The sequence below is a fragment of the Astatotilapia calliptera genome, chromosome 11 (assembly GCF_900246225.1).
Source record: "Astatotilapia calliptera chromosome 11, fAstCal1.2, whole genome shotgun sequence".
Classification (NCBI taxonomy): Eukaryota; Metazoa; Chordata; class Actinopteri; order Cichliformes; family Cichlidae; genus Astatotilapia; species Astatotilapia calliptera.
Window position 1 is genome coordinate 28,823,329 of NC_039312.1, and position 26,113 is coordinate 28,849,441.

General features: G+C 39.7%; 1 protein-coding gene across 1 annotated transcript in view; it reads right to left on the bottom strand.

Annotated features, from left to right (window-relative positions):
* The window catches only part of sh3bp5b (SH3-domain binding protein 5b (BTK-associated)), a 33,187-nt gene that overhangs the window by 1,055 nt on the left and 6,019 nt on the right, over positions 1-26,113 (bottom strand). The window contains exons 3-8 of the mRNA XM_026184497.1: positions 25,926-26,054; positions 7,121-7,285; positions 6,683-6,813; positions 3,595-3,637; positions 2,821-3,040; positions 658-1,017 (exon numbers count right to left, since the gene is read on the bottom strand). Coding sequence (XP_026040282.1) covers positions 658-1,017; positions 2,821-3,040; positions 3,595-3,637; positions 6,683-6,813; positions 7,121-7,285; positions 25,926-26,054 — 1,048 coding nt within the window. The remainder of the gene's footprint in view (positions 1-657; positions 1,018-2,820; positions 3,041-3,594; positions 3,638-6,682; positions 6,814-7,120; positions 7,286-25,925; positions 26,055-26,113) is intronic.

A 26,113-nucleotide genomic window follows, 5' to 3' on the forward strand; every position in this document is an offset into this window, starting at 1 on the left:
ACCTTTTCTCTAAGACAAATAACAGGAAAAATTTGACCGAAAGCTGGACAGATACATTAACAAATCTCCAAAATTTTTATTAAGGGTCACTAAAGTTATGTGAATCATTTCCTCTCTGCAGGACGATATGCAGATGAATATTTTTTCTGCAGGTGAGGCACTCGCCTCGCTGTCACTTTGACTAATAGTCATGTTGGCTTGAGCAGGTGTGAGCCACGCAGGGAGGAGGAGACTGTGTGTTACCAACAATAGATTCTTAAATATCATCCATCACACTTCCATTTAACTTTCACTGCCTTCTGTGTGCAAATACACACAAATGGAGTCATCCATGAAACAAACCTTTCGTTGCCGTCTCTGAGTTTTTCCTTATCTGAATGATGTTTGTTTTTTTTGTTTTTTTAAATATATCTACAGTGGAGTTAGGTTATCGACACTGGGTCAAATTAGCATTTTCTCCATTAACAGGCTCAGTTATCGCATATTACCATATCAATGACCACTTTTGAATTTTAAACGGGGAAATTGAAAGCTGGAGGGACCTTCTGATATCAGCAGGAGCTGATTTATGATGGTGCATCAGTGCATTATGGGTTTGCATCTTCAGTTTCTGCAAGCTTCATGGGGTTAAACCGGATTTTCTCTCTCATCACTCACCTCTCTCTATATCACATTCAGGTGATGAAGCGCCGCTGCACTCGCTGCGAGGCCCGAGCACCGGCGAGATTAGGCCGAAGTCAGACAGCGACACGGTGCTGGGAAGGTCAAGACTGCAGGGCCTGGACAGAGGAGCCGGGGAGGACGCGGAGGAGGAGGTGGATGGAGTGGGGGACGGGGAGGCAGAGGAGGAGGACATGTAGGAGGAAGACGAGGAGGAGCTGGCGAAGGGGCAGGGTGACAGCTCCTCTTGCGGGCTGCTGGGAGACGAACCCAGGCTGCAGGTGGAATGAGTCTCAGAGTCTTCAGACATGATGCCGCCTCCTCCGCACGGGTCTTCATCAAAACACACTGATGCCACTGTAGCAGAGGGAGGGGAATAGAAGAGTGGGAGGGAGGCAGAGGCACAAGAAGGCAATTAGCAAAAAAAAAAAAAAAAAAAAAAAAAAAAAAAAAAAAAATGAGAAAAAGGAATGAAGAAGAGATGCCGGTGAAAGGACAGATGAAAGAAGGGCGAGATGAGAATAGGGAGGTTTTTATAAGATGGAAGGAAGAAAATGACAAGGGTAAAGGAGAAAGAGTTGTGGAACAGAGGGTGGAAAAATGGAAGGAGAATGATGATAAAGTCAGAAAAAGGTATGGAGGAATTATGACAAGGAAGGAAGAAGGGAAAGGTGGAGGTGTGTGTGTGTGTGTGTGTGTGTGTGTGTGAGAGAACAGATATAAATAGAAGTGAGAGGACTCATCTGTCACATCATATTCACACAAAGTGTTACATCTTCCTAACATAAATCAAATTACATGAATGCAAAATTAGTAAACTTTCATTTCAGCCACGCATCAGTGTCTCTCTGGACTGAACTGCTGTTACTATGGTAACACCATTAAAAGTACTGAAGAGTTAAAATTTATATTTCCTATGCCGCCTCCTAATATCTTGTTTTGTCCCATCATCGGTCTCAAACCCCCCCAAACTGCTTTTTGTCAAACAATTTATGTAATTTATTACTGCAGCAGAACAGAGTGTGAGTTTGGCATCAAAGCTGCGAGCTTATCACCTTCTCAAAATATGTAACACATGAAATCGATGAGTCTATACATCTCCCTAGAGCGTACGGATAAAACTAGGGTGGTGGCAGGGTTATAATACCAGGCTGCGGCACTGACATTATCACACAGAGAGACGGGTGAGATTTCACAGCTCGAATAAACCTCCACATTGAGAGGCTGTGTTTAGTATATGACTCAGTGAAGCATTAGCTGCCTGCCCGACCTAGCTCCAGGTTTTACTTAATTCAGATTATAGCTGCCTAAGATTGAACAACCTAGCAAATAATAACATGCAACAATTAATTTGCTGTTGATTGACAACCTGTGAGGCCTATTTTAAGGGTTGGAATAACTTTCCATCCTTGCTCACATATGAAATTTGCTATTGTGCATTGCTTAGAGCTAACAGTTGGTCTCTAATGGCCAGTCTCCTGGCAATAGGAGGTTTACTGACTGCATAGGTAACTACACACAACTGGTAACCTTCTAATTCAGTTGTATAGACAACCCTCTGATATATTTACCAGCCCCTAATATGGCAATCAGCATCATTCTTCCCTCTAGTAGCTCATCTAAAAATTAAAGGTTTAACTGAAGACCTACAAATCACTAAATTTATTGACCTTCTGTGGTCTCACTGCATCACTGCTGGTCTCCTCTGTGTGGATGGATCTTTAGAGTAAGAGTTAGATTTTGCTAAATAGACAGTTATTGCATCCCACAGATACCCTCTGACAGAGCATGCTTATTAACACATAAGAGGTGTGATTTCCTTGTCTGCCATGTTTTCAAAGTTTCTCAGTTGTCTTTAACACTAAGTGCTGCTAAATGGCAACAAGACTGCAACAAAATCTCATTACAGCAATCGCTGACATTTAGAGAGGCACCAAAGTGAGCAGCTGATGCTGCACGGATCGACAGAGCAAAAACATGGAAACGTTTAACCTTTACTAATTAGCCTTTGAATCATCTGAAGTGTCCAGAGAATCATTTGAGTCGTGCTGAAGTGTGCAGAGACATGCAGTTCAACATTTGCAGTGAGTCCACATAACCAGCATCTTTGACAGACTCATGAGATGAAGTGAAGGACAAGAAGACTGTTTTTGTACTCACTGGACACTCCGTCAGAGTCCATCTTAAAGTTGGAGATGTCGTCCCCAGAAATGCTGCTCCCCTCTGCGCCAACGCCGCGTCCCCGGGGGCCCATGGCAGAGGTACGCCGTCGCTCATGGATCTCATCGGAAATCATCTCCAGGTTCTTGAGAGCTGTCTTGTATTCGCCTTTTGCCTGAAACAGCTTGACCTGCCTCTCATCCACAGTCTTCTTCAGGTTCTGGGGGAAAAATAAACAGGCGATTTTGGGTCAGTTTGGAGTGTTTCTCTGTGCTAAGGAAGGTCTGACAATTCAGATCTTTGATGCTCAGAGGTGGAAGCTTTGTATTCTGCTGTCGACTAGAATTAGAGCTGACTACAGCTGCTGTCCTCTCCAAAGGAGAAACACACAAACATTTTAGAACCACCTCATGAAAGTTTAATATATTTAAATGCAAAAATGTAGTTTCCTCCATGTCCTGCAGAAGACAAAAATCAACATTACTGATGCAGTGTCTCATGCTAATTAGATGGCATAAAACAAAGCATGATGCACTTTCTCTCTAACAATGCTAACAGCTGCGGTTTCTAATCAAGTTTGGGAATAAACAGCTTTAATCTGATTAAACCCTCAAGCACGGGTTGATCTACATTCAATTAAAAAGAAGAAAAAGTCACTGCAGTTTCTGGTCAAGCTGTTTAACCCTGTATTAGGATCTGACAGTGTCTAAAGAAACAATAAAACAGAACAGAGGTGGTAAGTGGTTTGTAAAAGCACAACAGTGGGTCACATACCTCTAGCTGCAGATAGTACTTCGCCTTCATCTCAAAGTAGGGCCTGTGAAGGAGGAGGAGGAGCAGAGGTCAGGACAGACAGAACGTGGGGGGAAAAACAGACTAACCTAGAAAAGACCGGTACCCACATCATCACCATGGCAACCCAGCAAAGGAAAGGGAGATAAAGGGGGCTGTGATGTTGGATGAGCGAACGATGCAAAATGGATTAACACCCTGCTGAGGCAACACACGGCAAGGCTGCAGCTGATAATTCAGTTAGAAGATTCCAGCTTTAATAATCGGAGCTGGGACTTCACTGATCGAGCAACAACGACTAGATCGTGTGACAAGAAAGACATTGTTTTAAACTCTACCAAAAAAGATTGCAGCAGCTCTTTTTGGTGCCGTTTAGGGTAAACATCAACAACAGAGCAAATATCAACCTTTATTTTTTATGCGTATGCTCATTTTGATAGGTACTCAGATTCTTGAAATAGTAAGTAAAATGATTACATAAAATATTGTCAGCATGTATTAGAGAAAAATAACTTATACTGAGTGAAAGTGCAAATGGTGGAGAACTAAATGCACAAGCCTGCCTTTGTGTTAGTAATGAGTTAAGTGGAGTATCTGTATTTGAGTTCCTCTGTAATTCTGCACCGTTCCTGCTGCGAGTTACAGTATGCACATCGTGATAAACGGGGAAACGTTGTAGACTATTGTCTTTAATTCTGGGAATTAGCCACTGATAAAGCCCCATGCTATCTTTTGATAAACTGTGGAATGTAAAGCACCAAACACAGATCATGGATTTCATAGCCAGTATGCCCAAGAGAAACAATTACAGCAAGCAAAGTTTCAGTGTTCACGTGGGAACCAGATAATTGTTTTGGGAAACTCGACTTAATGTAAATCTGATGGTTCTGTCTTGTAAGCAAACTCTGGATCTAAAATTCAACAAGTACTTGTGTCTGTCAAGCAAAATGGATGAGAGATGGTGAGAGTTTACTCTCTTTTCTTCCTTCTTTGGTGGTTTTTGAGTAGTTGTTGCTGCCTATTCAGTCATAAATAGGGAGGGTGAATGGGACAAAAGGTTTATAACAGTTACAAAAACCCCCAATAAAACAGTTGTGAAACTTTTGGAATTACCAGAAATTCATCTAAACCTAAATTACAGACAAACAGAGACTAGAAAAAGTTAAGTGAAACTATGTGCTAGTGATTTCTCTAACAAATACTTCACTGCAAATCAATCTTTGAATTGCAGTGATGAGAAAGGAAGTGTGGCTTACAAAAGGTACACTTCCCTACAAAAAGTACAAAAACTGCTCTTGGTAGTAGATGGTCCTTCCTGTTCTAGATCTTTGTGCAGAAGAAGATGCCTCAAATGCAAATTCACATATTGCAGAATTGAATGAAATACAGTGAGAGAGAGAGTGGGAGTTGGAGGCTGACACAGACAAAAACAGCCTCTCTGAATGATAAGATATGAGACTTAAGTGGGAGCTTATGCAACTTTGCAATTCTTCAACTAAAGTTTTATTTGAGGTTGAAGCCTCGAAGCTCAAATGTACTTTTTCCTACACAGCAAACTAAACTCCAAAGGTGTTTGCAGCATGTTAGTATAAGCAGCAGCTCTCATCTGTGTGGTTTTAATGGTAGAGAATTTAAGTTTGTAAGGCTCATATGTATCATTGGATGAAATTAAGTAATTTTTTGAAGGTAAATAAAAACTTGTGTTTAAAAGGTTTTTTTCATTTGCAAAAACCTGAAAAGGCCTTTTTACAATTTTCTTGGATACCCTTAAGTTATGAGGTATATGTGTTATGAGGCAGTTCTAGTATATTAAGGGCAAATTACTTCTATCGATTGCATTTTTCAGTAATAGATATTTTGAATGTAACATTCACATTAAAATGTGTGGAGCTTAACTCTGTTGGATCATTTGTAATTTTTTTCCCCTTCATATTTTGAACTGAAGCTAAACAGCCATCTGCCAAACTGCAGCACTGGTTTAAAAAAATAAATAAATAAATCTTTCCCCTTGAGAAATTATTTCGTTTTAGGGTAAAATAAGGGGGATTTCTGGCCATTCTGAGCAACATTTCAATCATTCCATATTGCCAGCTGCAACCTTTATCATGTGATACCATAGAACCCATGACTGTGCTACATTTAGCCAGACTTCCCCTTTAACACCTGACTTTTGTATTAATATTAAAAGAAACACGTTCAGTGCAGCTGGAAATGAAAGTTTCTCTACGTCACAGAGTTTCTGCATGGAAAGAAGTGTAACCTGCCAGTGATGCTTTTACAGAAAACTGAAGCAAAACAAAGCAGGTTTGAACAGCTGCGTTTGGAGGAGCAGATCTGTTGTTATTACATAATTTCCATTGTTTAATTTGAGGTTCTATATGCAAGATATTTCAACTCATCAAACACTAAAATAGCAGCTACAGTCTCGTGTTGTGGTTCTGTTTTCCACATGGCATACATGACAACTGACTGCAGAAAATCTGCCCAATATCTTGAAAGTTTTAGTTCTCTAGTGTGACCATAAGTGAGACTCTATGGTCATGACTAAAAAAAACAAAAACAGGATGCTGAACATTTGGCTCACACAGTCTGCTTTAGAATTTGTTTGTTATATGGTTTTCATATGTACTCATTTTCAGTCATATCAACTATAATAACAGGAAATTAACCAGGCATATCATTATTTTCTGCCATATTTTTCAAGTAGCCTATATTTGACAACAGCATATTAAAACTGGAAGTATGGCCACCCCTACGAAAAAATTCTGGACACGTCCCTGCATCTAATTTTTGCTCACGAATCTGTTAGGTTCATGCACAATGGGCAAAACGATAAAATGCGATAATTTTTCTTTCAATTGAAGTTAATTTGTTTGATTTGTAAATGTGTTAAAAAGTTTTGAGATCACTTATTTGACAAATAACAATTTCAGAAGCAAAAAAAAAAAAAAAAAAAAAAAAATGAATGTAGCAATATATTATTGCCTTTTTCACCCCAAACAGTGGCTCTAAAACTCCCCAAACAGAAGTAGATAAGTTAAGGTGCCATTAAATTCTGCTCAGCTCTTACTTTGACTTGTTGATGGTGCGTTTGAGTTTTTTCTCCAGCTGCTTCATGCGTCCAGTCGCTGCTGTGTATTTTGCTGCTGTCTCTTTATGGACCAGCTCACTTTTCGTCTTTGTGTGCTCTGCCTCCATAACCTGCAACAGCCAATCAGAATTCAGTGTCATCCAATATTTCGGTTCAGTACCTTAGAAATGGTCCACGAACCCTGTTTTTTTTCTTCCACATTTTATGAAATATTTGCATAAATGAAAAATACAAAAAAAGATTTTGCAGGTCGCAGCGCTCCATAATCAGTGGGCATCATAACTGGTGTAGATGGACCATTAACAATAAGTTAATTTAGTTTAAGTGTTATTTTTCCTGTTGACAGAAAACTAGCAAATAAACCCAAAATAATATTCAGTTTTTGAAGAAGAGATTCCCACTTTTCCCCCTCCTCACCCGCTGGGTGGCATGGTTCAGCATCTCCTGCCAGGCGGAGTCAAACTGCCGGCTGTCCTCCTCCAGGAGCCTCTGCTCGGCCAGGGAGATGGTTTCCTTTGCTGCCTGCAGAACCTCAGTGGCTCTCTGAAAGTCCTGGGTGGCCTTCTGGGCCTCCAGCTGGGCCTGGGAGATGGAAAGATTGGATACAGTTTTTAAATTCTTGTTTTTTGGTTTCAACTGACTTTAGCAGATTTTAAGGTTTTATTGACACAGTTTTCATGTTCTCTGAGCAACTCTTACAATTACCCATGTCCTATAAATGTTTTCTTGGTGCCATAATAAACTTGTGCTTGTTGCTTCCTGAGGAAAACAATCAACATACATTGCCTCTATGGCTACAGAGCTTTACAACTGCCCTGTTGCCAGTAAGAGCTAGAAGCACCCAGGCCAGTCAAGTCAGGGGTCAAACAAGTTGATCACCTGGTGGCAATATTAACTTCATTTACAAAACACACTACATTTCTATGTGTGTTTGTTAGCAGCTTTAATTTAATAATAAACATAATATTGATTTAGAAAAATTATTGAGTTACGAAACTTCAGCTGTAACACAAGCACTCGTCTGTTTCAAAAAAAGTTACCAATTTGTTTTCTTCTCTTCAGCAACAGCTGTAACTACCAGGCCCTTTAGATTTTTAAGATGTGTTTTTGTTGAGTTAAAATCAGGAGAACCTAATTTTAAAATAAAATAAACCTTTAGTTCTTCTGAATTTCTAAAGTATTGTAATTTCATATAAACACCAATCTATTTACACTGTTTAAAAAAAAAAAAAAAAAAAAAAAAAAAAAAGAAATCTCAGACTTGTAAACACCAATTTTTTTTTTTAAGAGAAAATGTGTTTGTTATCTTTTAGTTAGTTTTGCAGGGTTTGTATAAAAGTACCTTAAGGCAACTGCTGATGTAATTTGACGCTATAGAAGTAAAATTCAATTGAATGTGAGAAGTGGCAAGATGACCACTAAGCACTAAGCCCCTCCCCAGTCCCAAAAAAACCAACTTAAATACAGTCAAATGTGTCCAAGAAAGAAAAACAATGTAGAAAAAGAAGAACCCCAAAGAATACCTTCAGCCTACACCTAGCAGCAATTATTAAAAACAAGCTTTGAGGCATATCTGATGTTTTGTGCATTGCTTCATATTTTATGTGTAAAAAAATAAATAAAAAAAATAATAGTAACTTACTCCAACAACAACACAGCTCTCTGTTGCGTCGGAAACACCATTTGCGTAATCCAGGCAAAGTTGTACAGCTGAGACTACAAACTGCTGTTACAAACAAGATAAGACTGTTACCATGTTCACAGTGTGCATGAGTGTGAATCCACAATCGGTGCAACATGTGCTTCTTGTGGATAAACGCTGCAGTGGTTTGACAAGGTCTGTGTGTCACATTAAATCAGTTCATGTGACTGGTGAAGGCACACAGGAGCCGAGCTGGACACTAGACAGCACATCAGTTATCACTGTCAGCAGTAAATGTTTAGTTTTATGTTAGAAACTCAGAGCAGTGAACATCTTTACCAGTGTCCTTCAATCTGTTTCGCATCCTGCTGAGAGAATTTTTGGAAATTCTTCTGAAAATTATTCCCGATAATATAAATTTATTATCATATTTTATTATTTAAAAGGATTTCTCATCTAAAATGCAGTGAAGTGAGCACATACAAATCAGTTAGCTGACCAAACAACCAACAGATATTCAGTTTACTGTTATAGAAGACTGAGCAAAAGATAGTATCAATACATTTTAAAAATTGGAAGAAAAACGGTAAAATCAGCCGGATCATAAAAATAATACTGAGTTCATGTATTCAGAAATATCAGTCTCTACCTGTGAATAAAACTGATGTATGAACAGTCTACATAATTTTCTGTGTCAATGGACAGAAGTTTGAGACATTTTGACTCTAATCTGGTGAGGCTGAAAGCCCGTCTGTGTCCTCTGCTTTCTGCCGGTCTTATCAGCTGCTGTCAGCTCTGCCTGAACACATCAGCAGCAGCAGCATTTAACTCAGTGCTATGCAGGCCAATAAAAGCTATACAGAGAGACAATAAAGGCTCAGAGCTGCTGCAGCCTTGACACTGCAACACTCCATTTCTCTCCAGCTAGTTTATCTACACAACAGCTACATGAGGGATGCCACTGTTTGAGCAAGAGATACAGAAACATGACACACACAAGATGAATCCTTTTTAAGGGAACGCCTGAAAAGTCCACATTTCATGGATGAAATGTTGAAAGCAGACTTTCAGACACTTTTGAAGGACATACTCTTTTATCCTTGAGCCATTTGGGTACATAAAAACACTAACATAAAATACAAAATGCAGACCCCTTGGCTACAAATCTGACTATGGACGATTTTTTAAATGGTAACTTTACAATGTCCTCGTTACCTTTAAAGGATTTGTCTACTGCTCCGTTGTTATTAGTCATATGGACGTGTTCATTGTGTTATGATTTTAACCACCTCTATTTGAACTTTACCTGACAAAAAAGATAACTAGAGGTCGATTATCTTGTTAATAATTTCACCTCCTCACTACGTACGACTCTGGATACTGTAGCTCCTGTGAAAACTAAGGCCTCAAATCAGAAGTACCTGACTCCGTGGTATAATTCTGAAACACGTACCCTAAAGCAGATGACTCGTAATCTGGAGAGGAAATGGCGTGTTACAAATTTAGAGGATCATCATTTAGCCTGGAGAAATAGTTTGCTGCTTTATAAGAAAGCCCTCCGCAAAGCCAGAACATCTTACTATTCATCACTGATTGAAGAAAATAAGAACAACCCCAGGTTTCTCTTCAGCACTGTAGCCAGGCTGACAAAAAGTCAGAGCTCTTTTGAGCCAACCATCCCTTTAACGTTAACTAGTAATGACTTCATGAACTTCTTCACAAATAAAATTTTTATCATTAGAGAAAAAATTACCAATAATCATCCCACAGATGTAATATTATCTACAGCTACTCTTAGTACCATTGATATTAAGTTAGACTCTTTTTCTCCAATTGATCTTTCTGAGTTAACTTCAATAATTACTTCCTCCAAACCATCAACGTGTCTTTTAGACCCCATTCCTACAAAACTGCTCAAAGAAGTCCTGCCATTAATTAATTCTTCGATCTTAAATATGATCAACCTATCTCTAATAATCGGCTATGTACCACAGGCCTTCAAGCTGGCTGTAGTTAAACCTTTACTCAAAAAGCCATCTCTAGACCCAGCAGTCTTAGCTAATTATAGGCCAATCTCCAACCTTCCTTTCATATCAAAAATCCTTGAAAGAGTAGTTGTCAAACAGCTAACAGATCATCTGCAGAGGAATGGTTTATTTGAAGAGTTTCAGTCAGGTTTCAGAGCTCAGCACAGCACAGAAACAGCTTTAGTGAAGGTTACAAATGATCTTCTTATGGCCTCTGACAGTGGACTCATCTCTGTGCTTGTCCTGCTAGACCTCAGTGCAGCGTTCGATACTGTTGATCATAATATCCTATTAGAGCGATTAGAACATGCTGTAGGTATTACAAGTACTGCGCTGCAGTGGTTTGTATCATATCTATCTAATAGACTCCAGTTTGTGCATGTAAATGGAGAGTCCTCTTCACACACTGAGGTTAATTATGGAGTTCCACAGGGTTCAGTGCTAGGACCAATTCTGTTTACATTATACATGCTTCCCTTAGGCAGTATCATTAGAAGACATAGCATACATTTTCACTGCTATGCAGATGACACCCAGCTCTATCTGTCCATGAAGCCAGATAACACACACCAATTAGTTAAATTGCAGGAATGTCTTAAAGACATAAAGACCTGGATGGCCGCTAACTTTCTGCTTCTTAATTCAGATAAAACTGAGGTTATTGTACTCGGCCCTGAAAATCTTAGAAATATGGTATCTAATCAGATTCTTACTCTGGATGGCATTACCTTGGCCTCCAGTAACACTGTGAGGAACCTTGGAGTCATTTTTGACCAGGACATGTCCTTCAACGCACATATTAAACAAATATGTAAGACTGCTTTCTTCCATTTGCGCAACATCTCTAAAATTAGAAATATCCTGTCTCAGAGTGACGCGGAAAAACTAGTTCATGCATTTATTACTTCCAGGCTGGACTACTGTAATTCATTATTATCAGGATGTCCAAAAAACTCACTGAAAAGCCTTCAGCTAATCCAAAATGCTGCAGCAAGAGTCCTGACAGGGACTAGAAAGAGAGAGCATATTTCTCCTGTTTTGGCTTCCCTTCATTGGCTTCCTGTTAAATCCAGAATTGAATTCAAAATCCTGCTCCTCACATACAAGGTCTTAAATAATCAGGCCCCATCTTATCTTAATGACCTTGTAGTACCATATCACCCTATTAGAGCACTTCGCTCTCGCTCTGCAGGCCTACTTGTTGTTCCTAGAGTATTTAAAAGTAGAATGGGAGGGAGAGCCTTCAGTTTTCAGGCCCCTCTTCTGTGGAACCAGCTTCCAGTTTGGATTCGGGAGACAGACACTATCTCTACTTTTAAGATTAGGCTTAAAACTTTCCTTTTTTCTAAAGCATATAGTTAGGGCTGGACCAGGTGACCCTGAATCCTCCCTTTGTTATGCTGCAATAGATGTAGGCTGCCGGGGGATTCCCATGATGCATTGAGTTTTTCCTTTCCAGTCACCTTTCTCACTCACTATGTATTAATAGACCTCTCTGCATTGAATCATATCTGTTATTAACCTCTGTCTCTCTTCCACAGCATGTCTTTATCCTGTCTTCCTTCTCTCACCCCAACCGGTCGCAGCAGATGGCCGCCCCTCCCTGAGCCTGGTTCTGCCGGAGGTTTCTTCCTGTTAAAAGGGAGTTTTTCCTTCCCACTGTCGCCAAAGTGCTTGCTCATAGGGGGTCATATGATTGTTGGGTTTTTCTCTGTATCTATGAAGCGCCTTGAGGCGACTTTTGTTGTGATTTGGCGCTATATAAATAAAATTGAATTGAATTGAAATTAGGGAAAGTCAAGGAGACGCCTCAAAATGATCTGTAGGGTACCAAATCCACCTTAAACCAAATAATTTCAAATCAGTGTGAAATGTCACTGTCACTCAATGCTGCACTGATATTTAAGATATATTAATAAAATAGAAAAAATAAAAAAAATACTGTGTCTGCTACTTTAGAACGCTCCAAATAAATGTCCCACCCGTCTGTCCTGAAACAAAGTCTTCGAAAATGACTAGAACACCCAGATTAGTGTTACTTTGTTAGGCTCAGAGTGTTGACTGAACGAAGTATTAATAATGTCGTATTTAAAACTCTTTGGTTGCATTAAAACCACACCAGAAAAAGGAAGTGACAAAACCAAAGAGTACAAGTTTGCCAAAGAAGATGCACACCCATCGAGTTAGAGTGTGCACTCAGCTAATCTTCTCATATGAAAGTTCAAGCTGACAGCAATCTAATCCAGAATAAGAAGTTTCTGAATAACTGTAAGAGTGCATGGTGTGCATATGAAGTACAGTATGTAATGTGAATGTTATGAGTCACCACTGATGTGCTGCAGTACTACTCCCTTCATCGCCCTGAGACAGAAATAAGAAGCACTGCTTACCTTGTCATTTTTTCTTAAGTTTTGAAAGAAATGCTCAGATTAATAAGAAGAGCTCAGCAAGAAGACGCAAATGTAAAACGCTGCAGAACGACAGATCCCTCAGAAAGAAAACATTCAGCTGAAAACGCTTTGCTGAATATAAGATCAGCTGTTGTTTCCACTGACCCAGTTTATATCAACTTAGTTGCTGTACAAACTTTGTTGCAAGTCTATATTTCACCCATAGGCTGTATATAAAAGACAGCTGCTGTGAAGTCACACTTTATCTTCACTTTAACAGGAACCACAATGTACAACATAAACAAAATGCTGTACTCGTAATGACTGGAAACTCGCAGCTGAGCCGTTCTTCCAACACAAGACAACTGTATCCAGAGGACACGCCCACTGCAAGCAAAAAGACACTGCAGATCAGAAAGATACGACAATCTTTTAAGTGAAAGTCTTTGGTTGCACTCAAAGAGACTGCACGTAAAATAAGCTAAATGAGCCAAGTGTTGAAGTTAAAAAGCTGTGGACAGAAATTTGTGTTTCTGTGAAACACAGTAAATATAGGTCAGTCTGAAAGTCAGTAAAGCCAGTCGCGTATACCCAAGACAATCTTTTCTTAAGACAACAATGCCTTACCGTGCTGACTGTCTTTAAACACCTGATTGTTTGCCTAGGATTATTCCACAGCCACACTTATATTTAATAATATATATGAACATTTGTTTATTGTTTCCTTTAAATTGTCTTAATGATGAAGTTCACTGAAAAATTCCAGGAATGTGTTAGCTTTCAGAGTTTAACTCACAAACACAGCATCTGTCTTGCCTCAGCTTTCTCAGTCAAACTCTAGTCTGCAAACACTCTGACATCACCACATGCTCACTGTAATTTCATTATCGACGGTCATCAACATGCCACGACAGCAGAGTCCAAACAGCTTCTGCCTTGTTGCTGTCATGAGGTCAGCTTTGTGTTCGAGACTGTCTGAAGACTACAGAGAGCATGAGTTACAGTTATGCCTCTTACGTTGTTGTCTCTTGTGACATCAGTATTTAAATATTCAGATGATTTATCAGTTTGATTTTGCTCATCCAGCAGAAAGGTCCTACTTTTGCAACCACTCTGCTTGTCATCATAAGTTGATCCTGTTGTGTGTCTAAGGATCTTTATGAAACTCAATTTGCTAATGTATGCAAATTACATCTGCATTCAAGTCTTGCATAAGGTAAAAAGAAGCAGATATCTATAAACAGATATCTTGATGTAACAGATCTCTACAATCCAAAAGCAAACGACACTATTTTGTGGAGCTTTCTGATTTTCTTTTTTCATCAGGGACAAATGAAACCTGCAGCTTTGGCTGCTGCTGGTAACAATCCAAGTAGGGAGCAAATAATGCTTGGATTTACTTCTTTAAATTGATCTGCATTTGAACAGGAAGTCAGGAACCATACACTCTTGGTAAATTGCCAGGTAGACCAGTCGATGGGTTCCCATACTAGGAAGCATCTCAGTGGAGGATCAACTGATGACGAGAAGTTTAACACTAATAAAACACCACAAACAAACAAACAAACGTAAAAAGCCTGTATTTTTCTTGGCTGAGGATGGTTCTTTGAAGGGATTATGCAGTCTTGGTAATTATTCTAGGGAGAAGCCAAGACGTCTTTGGCTTTCCTCTTTGTAGGCAGGACAAAGGAAGATGCTCACTGTGGTAAAATGATTAAAAAAGGAAAATATTTACACAGAGACGATATTAGTATGCCAACATCAGCTGTCCGTCCATCTCTACCAAACAATCTCGATCTGTAGCTCATAGAAAAGACTGTTAGTAAAAAGCATCACTGTAAATATAGAATACGTCAACATTTGATTCCAGAAACATCACTGATGTTTTGTCCAGTTGCATCAACACATGTATTTCCACCATATGACACAATTAATGAGCAAATTTATGAAATCATACAGACTGTTTATTGGACCAGACTGCATCTTTCAAGCTGATGTTTGCATGCTCACTACTGCGAAACAGACAGCAGAACTGGGTTTCTGTAAATTTCACGGTCACAGTTTTTAGTTCTGAGTCAAACTTCACATTTGAGAAAAAGAATGCTAAAGTTGTCTCTCCATCTGTCACCTCCTCACCGATTATCACCTTTCAGCACCACTTTTTTTTCCTTTTCTCACGTTCCCTCACTACCACCTCCTCTGTTCTCACGTTGCCCACAAGAAACCCTTCAGGCACGTGCTCACTCCATCTCCATCTACCTCCTGCGCTCACCTCCCCATTCTGTCAGCACTACTCTCTGCTTGGTCTGCTTTAGTAAGAATTAAATCAGAAGGTCATTTTTGAAGCTGAAAAGGAACTAAAGATGCCATCTCAGTACACACCAAACTTAAAATCCAAAACTTCTCCTCATTCAGCTTCAACAGGGGATCGATAGACTCCTCTTCTCTGCAAATTGTTGTCAAAGCAAGAAATGTGTTCATGTTTTTAAATGGTTGAGTTTTCAAGAACATCTCAGACAGTCAAATCCCAACAAACAACAAAACATGTGACAACACAGAAATAAAGGCCTGTTTTTCTCCCTTTATCCAAGTTTTTCTTCTCTTTGCGGTGTCAACATGTCAACTACAAGCAAGTAAAACGCCAGTGCTGTCATCACCAAGCCAGAGTTCAAAGGCAACACTCATAAGCAACCAAGAGAGAGAAGGATGAAAGAGGGAGAGGGGAGTGCTTGGAAGAAAGGCAAAAGGTGAAGCAGAAAGCGGAGAAGAGATAAAACAAAGCAAAAACAAAACACCCTCATTAATATGCATGCTCTCACTGCTGAATGCTACAAAGCCAAAAGCATGTGTGCACCTGAACCAGCAAGTTACGCCCACATGAGTACAGTTAAACATTAAAAAAAAGAACATTAGAGTGTTGCTCTCACTTCTATAAAATGCATGCATTTTATAACTGACTACTCTCTGATTACTGAGATAAGAGGTTGCCTTCAACCTTTATGCAGTCTATGACAACGCTTTGACAACTGCATGACAATAATAAATAACCTGAAGTGTCTCATTCCTCTAATTCTGGTCCGGTAGTTTTGGCGCCTTTGGCTATCCTTCCAGCATTTCTACCCATTTCTCTTTCTGCATCAGCCTCTTCCCCCCCCCCCCATTGTTCTACCATTACTCCTTCCTGTCATTGCTATCCATTTGTCTCCTTCCATCTACATCCACTGAGCTCTCTCCCACCATCAGACCCTTTACCAAATCTTCAGCAATGGCTATCCTTCCTTTCTCTTCCAATCTGTCACTTCCTATAGTCAACTTAATCTCTCTTGCTAGCCACATTTAGGACTTTGTCTGCCTCTTTTTACGTCTTTCCCAACACACCATGCTTAATCCCCATCTCTCCTCACCCTGCACCTCTGCAAAAATCATCACTTATCTCTTCCTCTTTCTTCCAACCATTTGCTCTTCTACTTCATATTTTAATCACTCTTTAATCACTCCCTATGAAATGTTCAGAGATTCAAGCCTCCAGAGGGAATCCAACATGTAAGTAATGCAAGACTTCTGACAGATCTGTGATGTCATGTATGCCCCTCTGTTTGAGACAAGTGCAATTTGTTTTAACAGCTGCTTCAATTATCCAAGTCCCTTTTAAAATAAGAAAACTTGATTTACTTGTGATTACAAGGAAAATAATGAAAAAAAAAAAGGATGAATGCAGGATCATGAGAAATGTAATCTTACCAAGACGACCCAAGTAAAATAGATGTTAAAAAAAAGAAATGGATGGAGCCCATTTGTGTGTGAGAATCTGTAAATCAGTCAAACTCCAACAGGTGAAGAACATAGAAGGATGAGAGGACATAGAGAAAGAACAAATGTGATCATCAGTCACAGTTGTCAAAGGACAAAGTTGTATAAAATGAGCCTTTATGATAAAGACTTTACACTGACCTTCACAGCAACCCACAGAAATTGAAAGTAAGACATGCCCAGATTTCACAGTCTGTTGAAATAACACATTTGCTCATGTTTAATGTGGGTGTTTGTTTCTTTACTTGAGCAGGAATATGCCTTTTAAAAACACATTCATGAGAAACATTGTAAGAGCAACACTTGTGTACCCAGACTAATGTAGGAGGAGATCCACACAAACCACAAATCAGTTTGTTTTCCATCCAAGAAAAAAGGTTTGGGAATGCACGAGACAGAATCTGTTTTCAAAGTGACCTGATTCAGCCAGCTTTCCAGGAAATCTGATTATTTTTATCTGTGCCGCTCCATCAAGCCTGGCAATTAATTTTCTCTAAAGGAGAAGCACAATCTGGGACAATGGCATCTATTAAAGATGCCGACTGAAGAGTGCAAGAATGCTGTAAACATGATATCCTTTATGTCTCTGTACGCCTGACTAACCTCAGCCATCTATCTGATGTTGCTGTTTATACCAGGAGAGGGGGAACGAACTGTGACTGGCCTAGATAAATGTGAGAGCTTTGGGGCTAAACGGATGACTTCAGCAGCAGGGAGGAAACCTAAGCCTCTGATGTCCACTTCACGGTCTGACACGTGCAATTTAACCCAGATATGAACAGGGGTAGATAGATGGCTGCTGTCGTGTGTTCAAAGGGACAAGTTTTAACCGGGGTTTGCTTTTTAGACAGATTTGTACCACCTGACAGGGCTAACAGTTAAGAGCTTTTTTTTTTTTTAATACAGTTAAATAAATTTAATAAGTTTCTGCAACAAAGAATGATCCGCAAAAGTTGCTATGTTGATGAAAGCATCACTTCCTGCACTTCACACGGTGACAGGATGAAAGCAAGAACAGCTTAAAATCTCTCTCTATAAAAGTGTTGTTGTTTTTTTAAACAGTGGATTTCTTTGAAATTTGAACATAATTCAGAATATAATTATATATTTGGAATCTAGTATAAAACTCCACCCTGCCTGCACTCGCTTCTACTTACCTCTCTTGTGTACTCCCTTTTGCTTTGCATGGTTGACCCCAGGTATTTAAACTCACCTAATTTCACTACCTCTACTTTCATTTTTACTGGGTTACAGGCAGAGCCGATCCTGTGCAAGAAGAGAGCCTGATGGGTAATGCATTTGTGACAAGAGTCCAATGTTGTAGGGAAGAGAGGGACTGCTCCAAGTCTATTTATGTGAGCGAAGGTAATGTTAGCAGTGCATAGTGTCATCCCTCTGTGAAAGCGTGCCCACAGAAGTAACTACAGCAGCCTAAAATGTGACTAAGGGGCTCAGTCATGAGTGAACTGTACACAGTGTTTGCTGCTTCCTCAAGTAATAACATCTCGTTAGTGTGCATTTTAGATGCCTCTCTGCATCTCTTCACTCTTCCAAATTGGCTCAGATAACAAAGCTAGTTATCAGCTACAAACAAGGCTTGAATAAGGACACTTGAGGAGTCATGTGCTGATGCTGTTAAGGTATATGTAGTCATTTATGTTGGTATTGCTATTGGCATTGCTGATGCGCCAGATGCTACTTGATGGTCAAGTCATTTATGCTAAAGGGAAGGTATTTGGGGGGGGCGGAGATATGTCAGATTTGGTATACCTACCTCTTTTACAAAAGTAGTTCATGTTCAGTTTCTCTAGTCACATTTTCCAAGTCAGTTAAAGCACTTGTAATGATTTCCTATACTTCTTCATACAATAACAGTTACAAATTACAGTCCAACGTGTACGGTAACATAAATATTAAAATAAAAGTCTGCTTCTCTTGTTTGTAATTTCTGTTCTGCATTTCTGTAGAAAGGTTAGCGAAAAGCACAGACACAAACACACCTGTTTGCTCCTATTGAGTCATTGCCAAAAGTACAAAAGGAAATCCTCCCATCTACAAAAAACTCTGTCAGAGCTGCTCAGTGACATGCTTGCAATAGTTGTTATGCAAGAACATACACATACACATACACACGCACACAGAGTCCCAGGTGGTCAAAACAAGACCAGATGGCTTTGACCTTGCAGCAGCTTCCTCTGCTGCCCCAACCCCTCTCCCAGAAAACCCAAATCCCTCTCTTTCAATCCACCCATCCATAAATTTGACTTCATCTCTCATCACCATCCCGTGTGCGCCTGCATTGCTTGCCAAAAGCAATTCACACCAGTGAGGCAGAGAGGGAGGATGATAAAAAGAGAAAAGGGAAGGAAAGAAGATAAGTTGACAAGAAATGTGGGGACATCTATGAGTCACTACCCTAAACTTTTTTTCTCTTGTTTCAAATTACATAACATTATAACCACTGCTATCAGAGATTATGTTTGTCAAGAGATTTCCATGAAGCTTCCTGAAGCCAGTTATATGGTATTACATAGTGTCATATTAAACATGACAACTTAACTACTATCCTTAAGAAAAAACTATAACAGGAGCAGCTCTCCTAATCCTAACGCCTCTAGACACAGACTCTAGCAAGTAATAATCCAAAGAAAATAAATGTCAGAAAGCTATGCAGCACGAATGAAACGACATCCTCTTAAGTTCCCATCAACACATTTCTAGTATGCCCTGTTTCACAAAGACTGCCTTGTTGTGTCCCTCTGATGTGACTTGACGTTTAATCAATGAGGTGAGGAAATAATTAGCATATCAATGCATCTGTGTACATCACACATAACATTTTAATTTCAGCAAAATACATTCTGCAGGATCCCCTACTGCCTCACCTCAACCTTGAAGCATTTGATAAGCGGCTGCAAGCCCTTCAGTATCAACCCTCCACAGTCTTTCACAGAGCCCCATCCAGCTAATGGGACTGGAAGACATGTTGGACAGGTTTTGTTGCTCACCACTGAGACAGTCAAAACAAATCACATCCATTAAGCAAAGCGTGAACTTTCTTGCTGACTACCTCTCCTTCTTTGTGCTCGCCTTCCTCCAAACAATCTCAGTACTTCTCTTTCAACTGGGTTAGATTTTCCACTCCAAGTCTAGCACAGCATCCTCTCAACAGCCAGCAATGTGCTTGTTAAGTCCTGACATCTGTTCAAACCGAGACGATCTGTATGAGATTCCCACAGCACCAGTAAACACCCTAATACATTACAATATTAGAATAACGCCCAAGACAATCTAGACGATCCCTTGTGGGCAAAAACTTGACGACATGGTCGTGGTTTATATAATCATAGTAATGCATCACAACGTGTGCTTCATATTGCCCAGTTATTAGGGAATAAATCCAGACCTGTGAGATTTTGTCAGATTTTCACCTCTGGATTTGCTCCCATTATTCACCTGCCGACTGGATGCAGACTTGTCTTGAATCAGTGCATCAGTCACATCACAAGAAAGCATCCTTTTATCTGCAAATTTACTCCTCTCTTCCTTCATCCCTTATCTAAATCCTGTACATTCCCATCTTATTCTCAAACTGCCTTCCTGTCTTTCAGATTTACAGTCAAAGTACTGCTCCTTTCTCTACAACCAAGATCAGCAGACCTGCAAACACACAGTGTGGTGCAGCAGGCTGAGTGGGCTGCTGGTTTCAATCAGAATCTGCAGTTGCCACACTGATGAGGAGAAACTGAGTCATCCACTTTAATGCTCCCTCATAACACAGAGAGAGCCATTGCTGCTCTTCACCCCCATTAATAGACAAAATAACCAGCAAGGACAAGTGGTTTGGCTTCAAAATGAAATATCCACAATTGAAAAGGGGATTGTCAAAGAATAATGAAAAAAAAAAGCACTTTAAGCCTTCAAATGCCTGTGTTCAAGAAACACCAAAGACATCCCGTTCACATGCTGTATTAGCAGTATGATGTGAGATATTTGCATATGCTCACTTCAATCTCCTGCTGAGTCTTGAGAGGTGACGTGGAATATATAGCAGGCCCAATGCATATTTCATTATGTTTAAAACACACACAAGTCCAACTTCATACGTCAGCCTTACTCCATCCCACCACAGTCAGCACTTAAAAACCTGCGTCTTTGAACGGATGTGAGCTTGACCCATCACTTTGCAAACTTTTTAGCCTTGTCGCCATGACCCACTTCTCAGATTAGCATTGAAGTCACGAGTACGGACATCTACTTTTCTTCCCCCCCGCCCCTTTCTTTCTGGACCACCTGACAAACCTTTCCCAGTGAGATCAAGAGGAAAACAAGGACCTAAATGTTATTTAAGTTAACATCTGGATACACTGTTCTCTAACAGGAAGGTCAGAAGTATGATTCATACAATATTTACCTTCTCTGCCACAAGTTTTCTTGAAGGAAAGAGTTCTGCTTGATTCAAATTGGATCGATTGTAAAAGTACATATAACAGCAACATTGCAGCCTGCAATCAGAATAACTAAAGTAAAGTAATAAGATGCTGTCTTAGTGCACACGCATTCTTAACATTAAGAGTTGATCAAATTTGCTGATGTGTGTGTGTGTGTGTGTGGGGGGGGGGGGGGGGGGGGGAAGTCTACCTCAAACCCTTTGCAAATACTTCTAAGGTTGTGTCAATGTTATTTTAAAGGCTTTTAATTTATCTTTTCCAACTTAACTTTGAAGGATTGTTCAAATCTTGGGGAACGCAGTGGGGAAAGTCTTAATGTTCTCCTGCATAATTACTCATTCATGAATCATTAGCTGCCAGCATGATGCCTTACATGCAAATATAGATTGTCTAACACTTTTGAGTTCTGGGTTTCTATTTTCTCTTCTATCTACAGTCAAGGTCACACCCATCAGCCAATACCGCTTCTCCCTGGGTGCTGGTGCTACTTATCTAATATGGCAAATAATTTGTTTCTTATCAAACTGAGTGTGTGTTTGTGTGTGTGTGTGTGTGCGCGCGCGCGCGCGTGCGTGCGGTTTGATGGAGAGAGAGACAAGTATTTTGTGAACAGCAAAACAAAGCAGTAAGTCAGGACAAATGTTGTGTACACACTGATGACGGAGAAAGGGCAAACCTGAAATAACATGAAGAAATCGTATAACAGAAGACAGCCGAAAGCAGAGAGAGTGTGAGATGGAAAATGAGAAGGGCCAAGGAAAACGATCAGGTGTACAAAGGAAATATTAAGTAGAAATACAACATGACAATAAAAGGAAAGGAAATGTGCCCAGAGGGGTGAAGACTAGAAAAGTTTAAAAAAAAAAAAATTCCCTGAAAGGACGAATTCAAAAAATGCGGAAAGGACAGCAATACAGGAAGTAAAAGTGATGCATTGGTTATGCAATAAACAAGAAAAGGTGTAATGAAGGAAGAAGAAAAGAAAGAATTACAAAAGAAAGAAAGCAATGAAACAACTAAAGAAACAAGGCTGTGTATCGAAGCTCCCTCCCAAACTGATAAGCAGGATGTGCTGAAAACACCAATTACATCATTAAACCTCTGCTGAGCAGAAGCCAAACATCACACTCTGCTGTACTGAGAAGTGGGCGTAGTGTGAGCGATGGAAGGCTACGCGAGGACAGTGACAATGAGTCCCAGCATGTTTCTTTTATTTGAGATATTTTTAGTTGGCAAGTGATTAAAGTAAATGACATCAAGGGAATGGTGCAAGAGTTTTGCCCAACTGTGTCAGAACCCATTTGCATGATTCGACAGCTTCATTAGAGAGGTTAGATACCCTCAAAACAAAAAAAGAGAGAAAAAAAAAAGTGTTCTCAGCTTCGAATAAGCAGCTGCTTTTAAAAGGCTTCAGCAGTTTTTTTTTTCCCCTCACCATCTATTCAGAAAATAAATCTATGATCACAGTCTATACTGGAAAGTACTTATAATGTCGACATTTAGACCACAGGAAGCTGACGGATTGTACAGTCTTGTAAAGGCCTCAATGATTTCAAGGGTGAGTGGCACTTTATGAGAGACTTACTATGAACAGAAAGCCAAGATGAACAGACTTGTTGGGAAATTTAAGGGTTTTTGTTTATTACCCCCAGTCACAGTCAGCTCAACAGGATGTTCTGTTCATTAAATCAGATAAAACAACCCGCTATTTAGTGGAAGTATGAAATGCATTCACAGTCTTACCTGAATAAAATGGGCAATTGCATGTGCGCACACACACACACACACACACACACACACACACACACACACACACACACACACACACACACACACACACACACACACACACACACACACACAACAATTAAAGATTTATCATAAGCCTGACAAACACCCAAAGTTATGTGCCAAAAATCTTATCCAAAGCTTTCCTTCACAGAATCACTGCAGGCAAAGCTTTACCTTTATATGCTCAGGTGCAGACAAGTGCAATTAATTATTGCAAGTAAGAAACTCTACTGCAGTCACGAGACAGAGCACAACAAACAAAGAGAAAGGCAGGGTACAAGGGTGGAACAGAATGTGACATGTGATGAAAAGGCCTAAGAGCAAAACCAGAACTGGCTTACTGAAAGAGCAAAATGTTTATCCTCTACTGTTGATACGAAACATAACAACAACTAAGCATGTCCTGGGAGGCACTTGCAGAGCAAGCACACTTTGCTACAACAGACAGAAAACGTTTATGGCAGTGGATTCAGCTACACTGGGCTTAGACAAGCTGGCTGGGATTTCAAAGTCACCGTTTTCTAACATCAGAACTACTGAGAAAACCTGGATTGTTGAGATAAATTAGCATTTCAAACCCCCCTTGAATAACATGTTCCAAACACAAACACATTTAGAGAAGCGTGAGCACAGTGAGTAAATAAAAAATGCAAATAATCAAATAACAGCAACTTTACACTGCTTTGCTGTCACCCACGTCACATGTATGTAGGCTGCTGTGACATAGTCACACTGTTCAATTAAATTAAGTTGGCAAGCGAAAATCAGATAATTAAAGCCATTTAGAAGAAGGACATTAATGTCATGACTTAATAGAGAGAAAATTGGAAAACAGTAAAGTGCAAATTGCTTTAACCTAAGTAGGAAGCATTTATGGCCAATCTCTTTCTTCTACATGTGCATGCTACATGGGGGAAGAAACAAAACAACAAAACAAAAACAAAAACGCACTCCAGTTATACAGCCTTGTGCCACCACTAAATAAAATTTGGGTGACACACTACCTTAATGAGGACAGCAGTCCAGATCAGTCACTTTGAAACATGTTTTCCTCAGAACAGAAGGGAAGATGCTTCACAAAGTAAAGGCTACTTTTCTTTCTTTAAGTTAGAGGACAGTTTCTTTCACCAAGCATACCACAACTGGGTCATCTTTAGCAAGTCACGAGCCAAACTAAAAGCCCCTCACAAACTTGAACCGATTATTTTTGTCAGGCCAGTATCGAGTTATCATCGGCTGGCTGACCAAGCAGAAAGAGTGGTGTGGTCTCGCTGAGTGTATTTGTACACAACTTCTCCGATAGTCTCTCTTACAGCGTAATAAAGGAGGAAGAGTGGATAAAAATTGAAATATTTTTTTCCCTCTAGAGGAAAGCACAAACCTCGCCTCACTCATGATCTTCTGCATTTCAAATTGTCTTCCCTGTCACTTTTCATTCTTGAATAACCATCTAACCGGCCTCAGCTTTTTAAAATTCTACTCTCAACACATGACCTTTCTAGGGACACAAGAAAAGCAGTCATTGTGAATATAGCCTTTTGATAACCGTTCTTTTGCTCATGCACAGTTAAAAAGTGAAAGTAAACAAGCAGAGAAGACCAAAGTAAAACTGTGCTAGCAGGTGAGTGGACAGGTAAAAGGGAACTAGAACGATCACGTGTGGGGGAAGTCTCATCTCAGTTCCCCCAAGGAACAAAATTGGCAAGACTGCCAGAGGTGCCACTTCTGTACAAATACCTGACATATTTATTTCACACTTTACTTTTGTGTTTGTGCATTTATTCTTAATAGCAACATGCAGTTTGTTTGTTTTTTTAAAAATAGCAACATGCAGTTTTTCCTTGCAAAAAAGGTTTGAAATGAGTAACTGACAGAGGAACCTTGGTACCCTAGATTGCATTAATGTTAACAAGAAACTGCAAGCCATTTCTACGGAATATTTCACATCATTGACCTAATCCGCAGTATATTTGACTCTTTGCAGCACATCTGGATGTTACTAAATTCTAGGAATTGATATTTTTGCTACAAACTTTTCCATATGACCTTTGTCACAATAGTAGCAGAAATGCTCTCAGAGAACCTAGTTTAAGGTCATAATGCTAAAAAATGGGAAGTCCAGCTACAGTGTCACTTTACAGAAGCTCTTTCAAAATTGCCAAAATTTCACCACACTGTGAAAAGTTAACCTTCAAACACATATCTACAGATATGTGAACAGATAAATACTGACAGCATGACAGTAAGACCTGTGTCTTAAGTAGAATCCTATAAAACTGCACAATAAAGTCTTTTGAGTCTCACTGCTGCCTAAATGTGCACTTACAGCTGTATGGGCTCTTATCAAGATGTGTAGGTGGCTTCTTCCCCTTTATTTACACATACACACATTTTACCGAGGCTCAGCTAAAAGGGGAACTGAGAATGTAGTCTGAAATTAGTCTGCATGTCACACTCGCCTCCCTTTTTATCTCTTTAAACACATTAAAACAAAGACCAGAAAGCTACACAAAGGAATGCAATTACCAGGTGTCACTTTAAGAGTAGTGAAGATGAAACCATTAAAGAAGGTAGGAGAGGATAGGGGAAAAAAAAGATAAATACTGGTGCACACAATCAGGCTTGAACACCAGTAGACAATGGAACAATGTTTTTCACTCTGACTTACTCGGTGCTTATTTCAAATCCAAACTAATTAAAAACTTTCTGAGGCCTGACCAGGTCTTTCTATTTTATACATCAATGGTTGCTGATAGGAAACTTGCTGAGATTGAACCTGCTTTTCAAAGCAAATGTATAGCAAGAGACATGCCCCCCAAAAGAAAAAGCAACCAGCAGGTCATGCATAACTAAACATTCTGTATATGTGTACGTCTGTATAGACTAGCTGTGTAAAAGCCAGGAAGGGAAGAAATCACAGGATGCAATCCTGTTTTATTGGCCACTGCTAAAACCTAATAGCCTTGCAATTGGCTTTGAACCAAGTCGATACCCAAGGCTTGCTTTAACCACACCTAAGGCTTGACTTGAACTCAACTGATTAGTTTGAGTTGCCCAACTGTGCTTAAAGACAGTTTTGAATGTTTACTCCATCTTCCATTGCTCACTGACCTGTCGGGCCAGTCTGCGAGCCTCCCAATAAGGTTTGGACTCCTCTATTGCCTTGCCGATCTTCTTCATCAGTTCATCCAGCTTCACTGTGGCCTCCACCAGAACTGAGCGGAACTTTTGTCTTGCATCCTGATCAAAAGAAAAGAAAAAAAATCTTTAGCAATTTAAGTCAAAACAAACTAGGAACA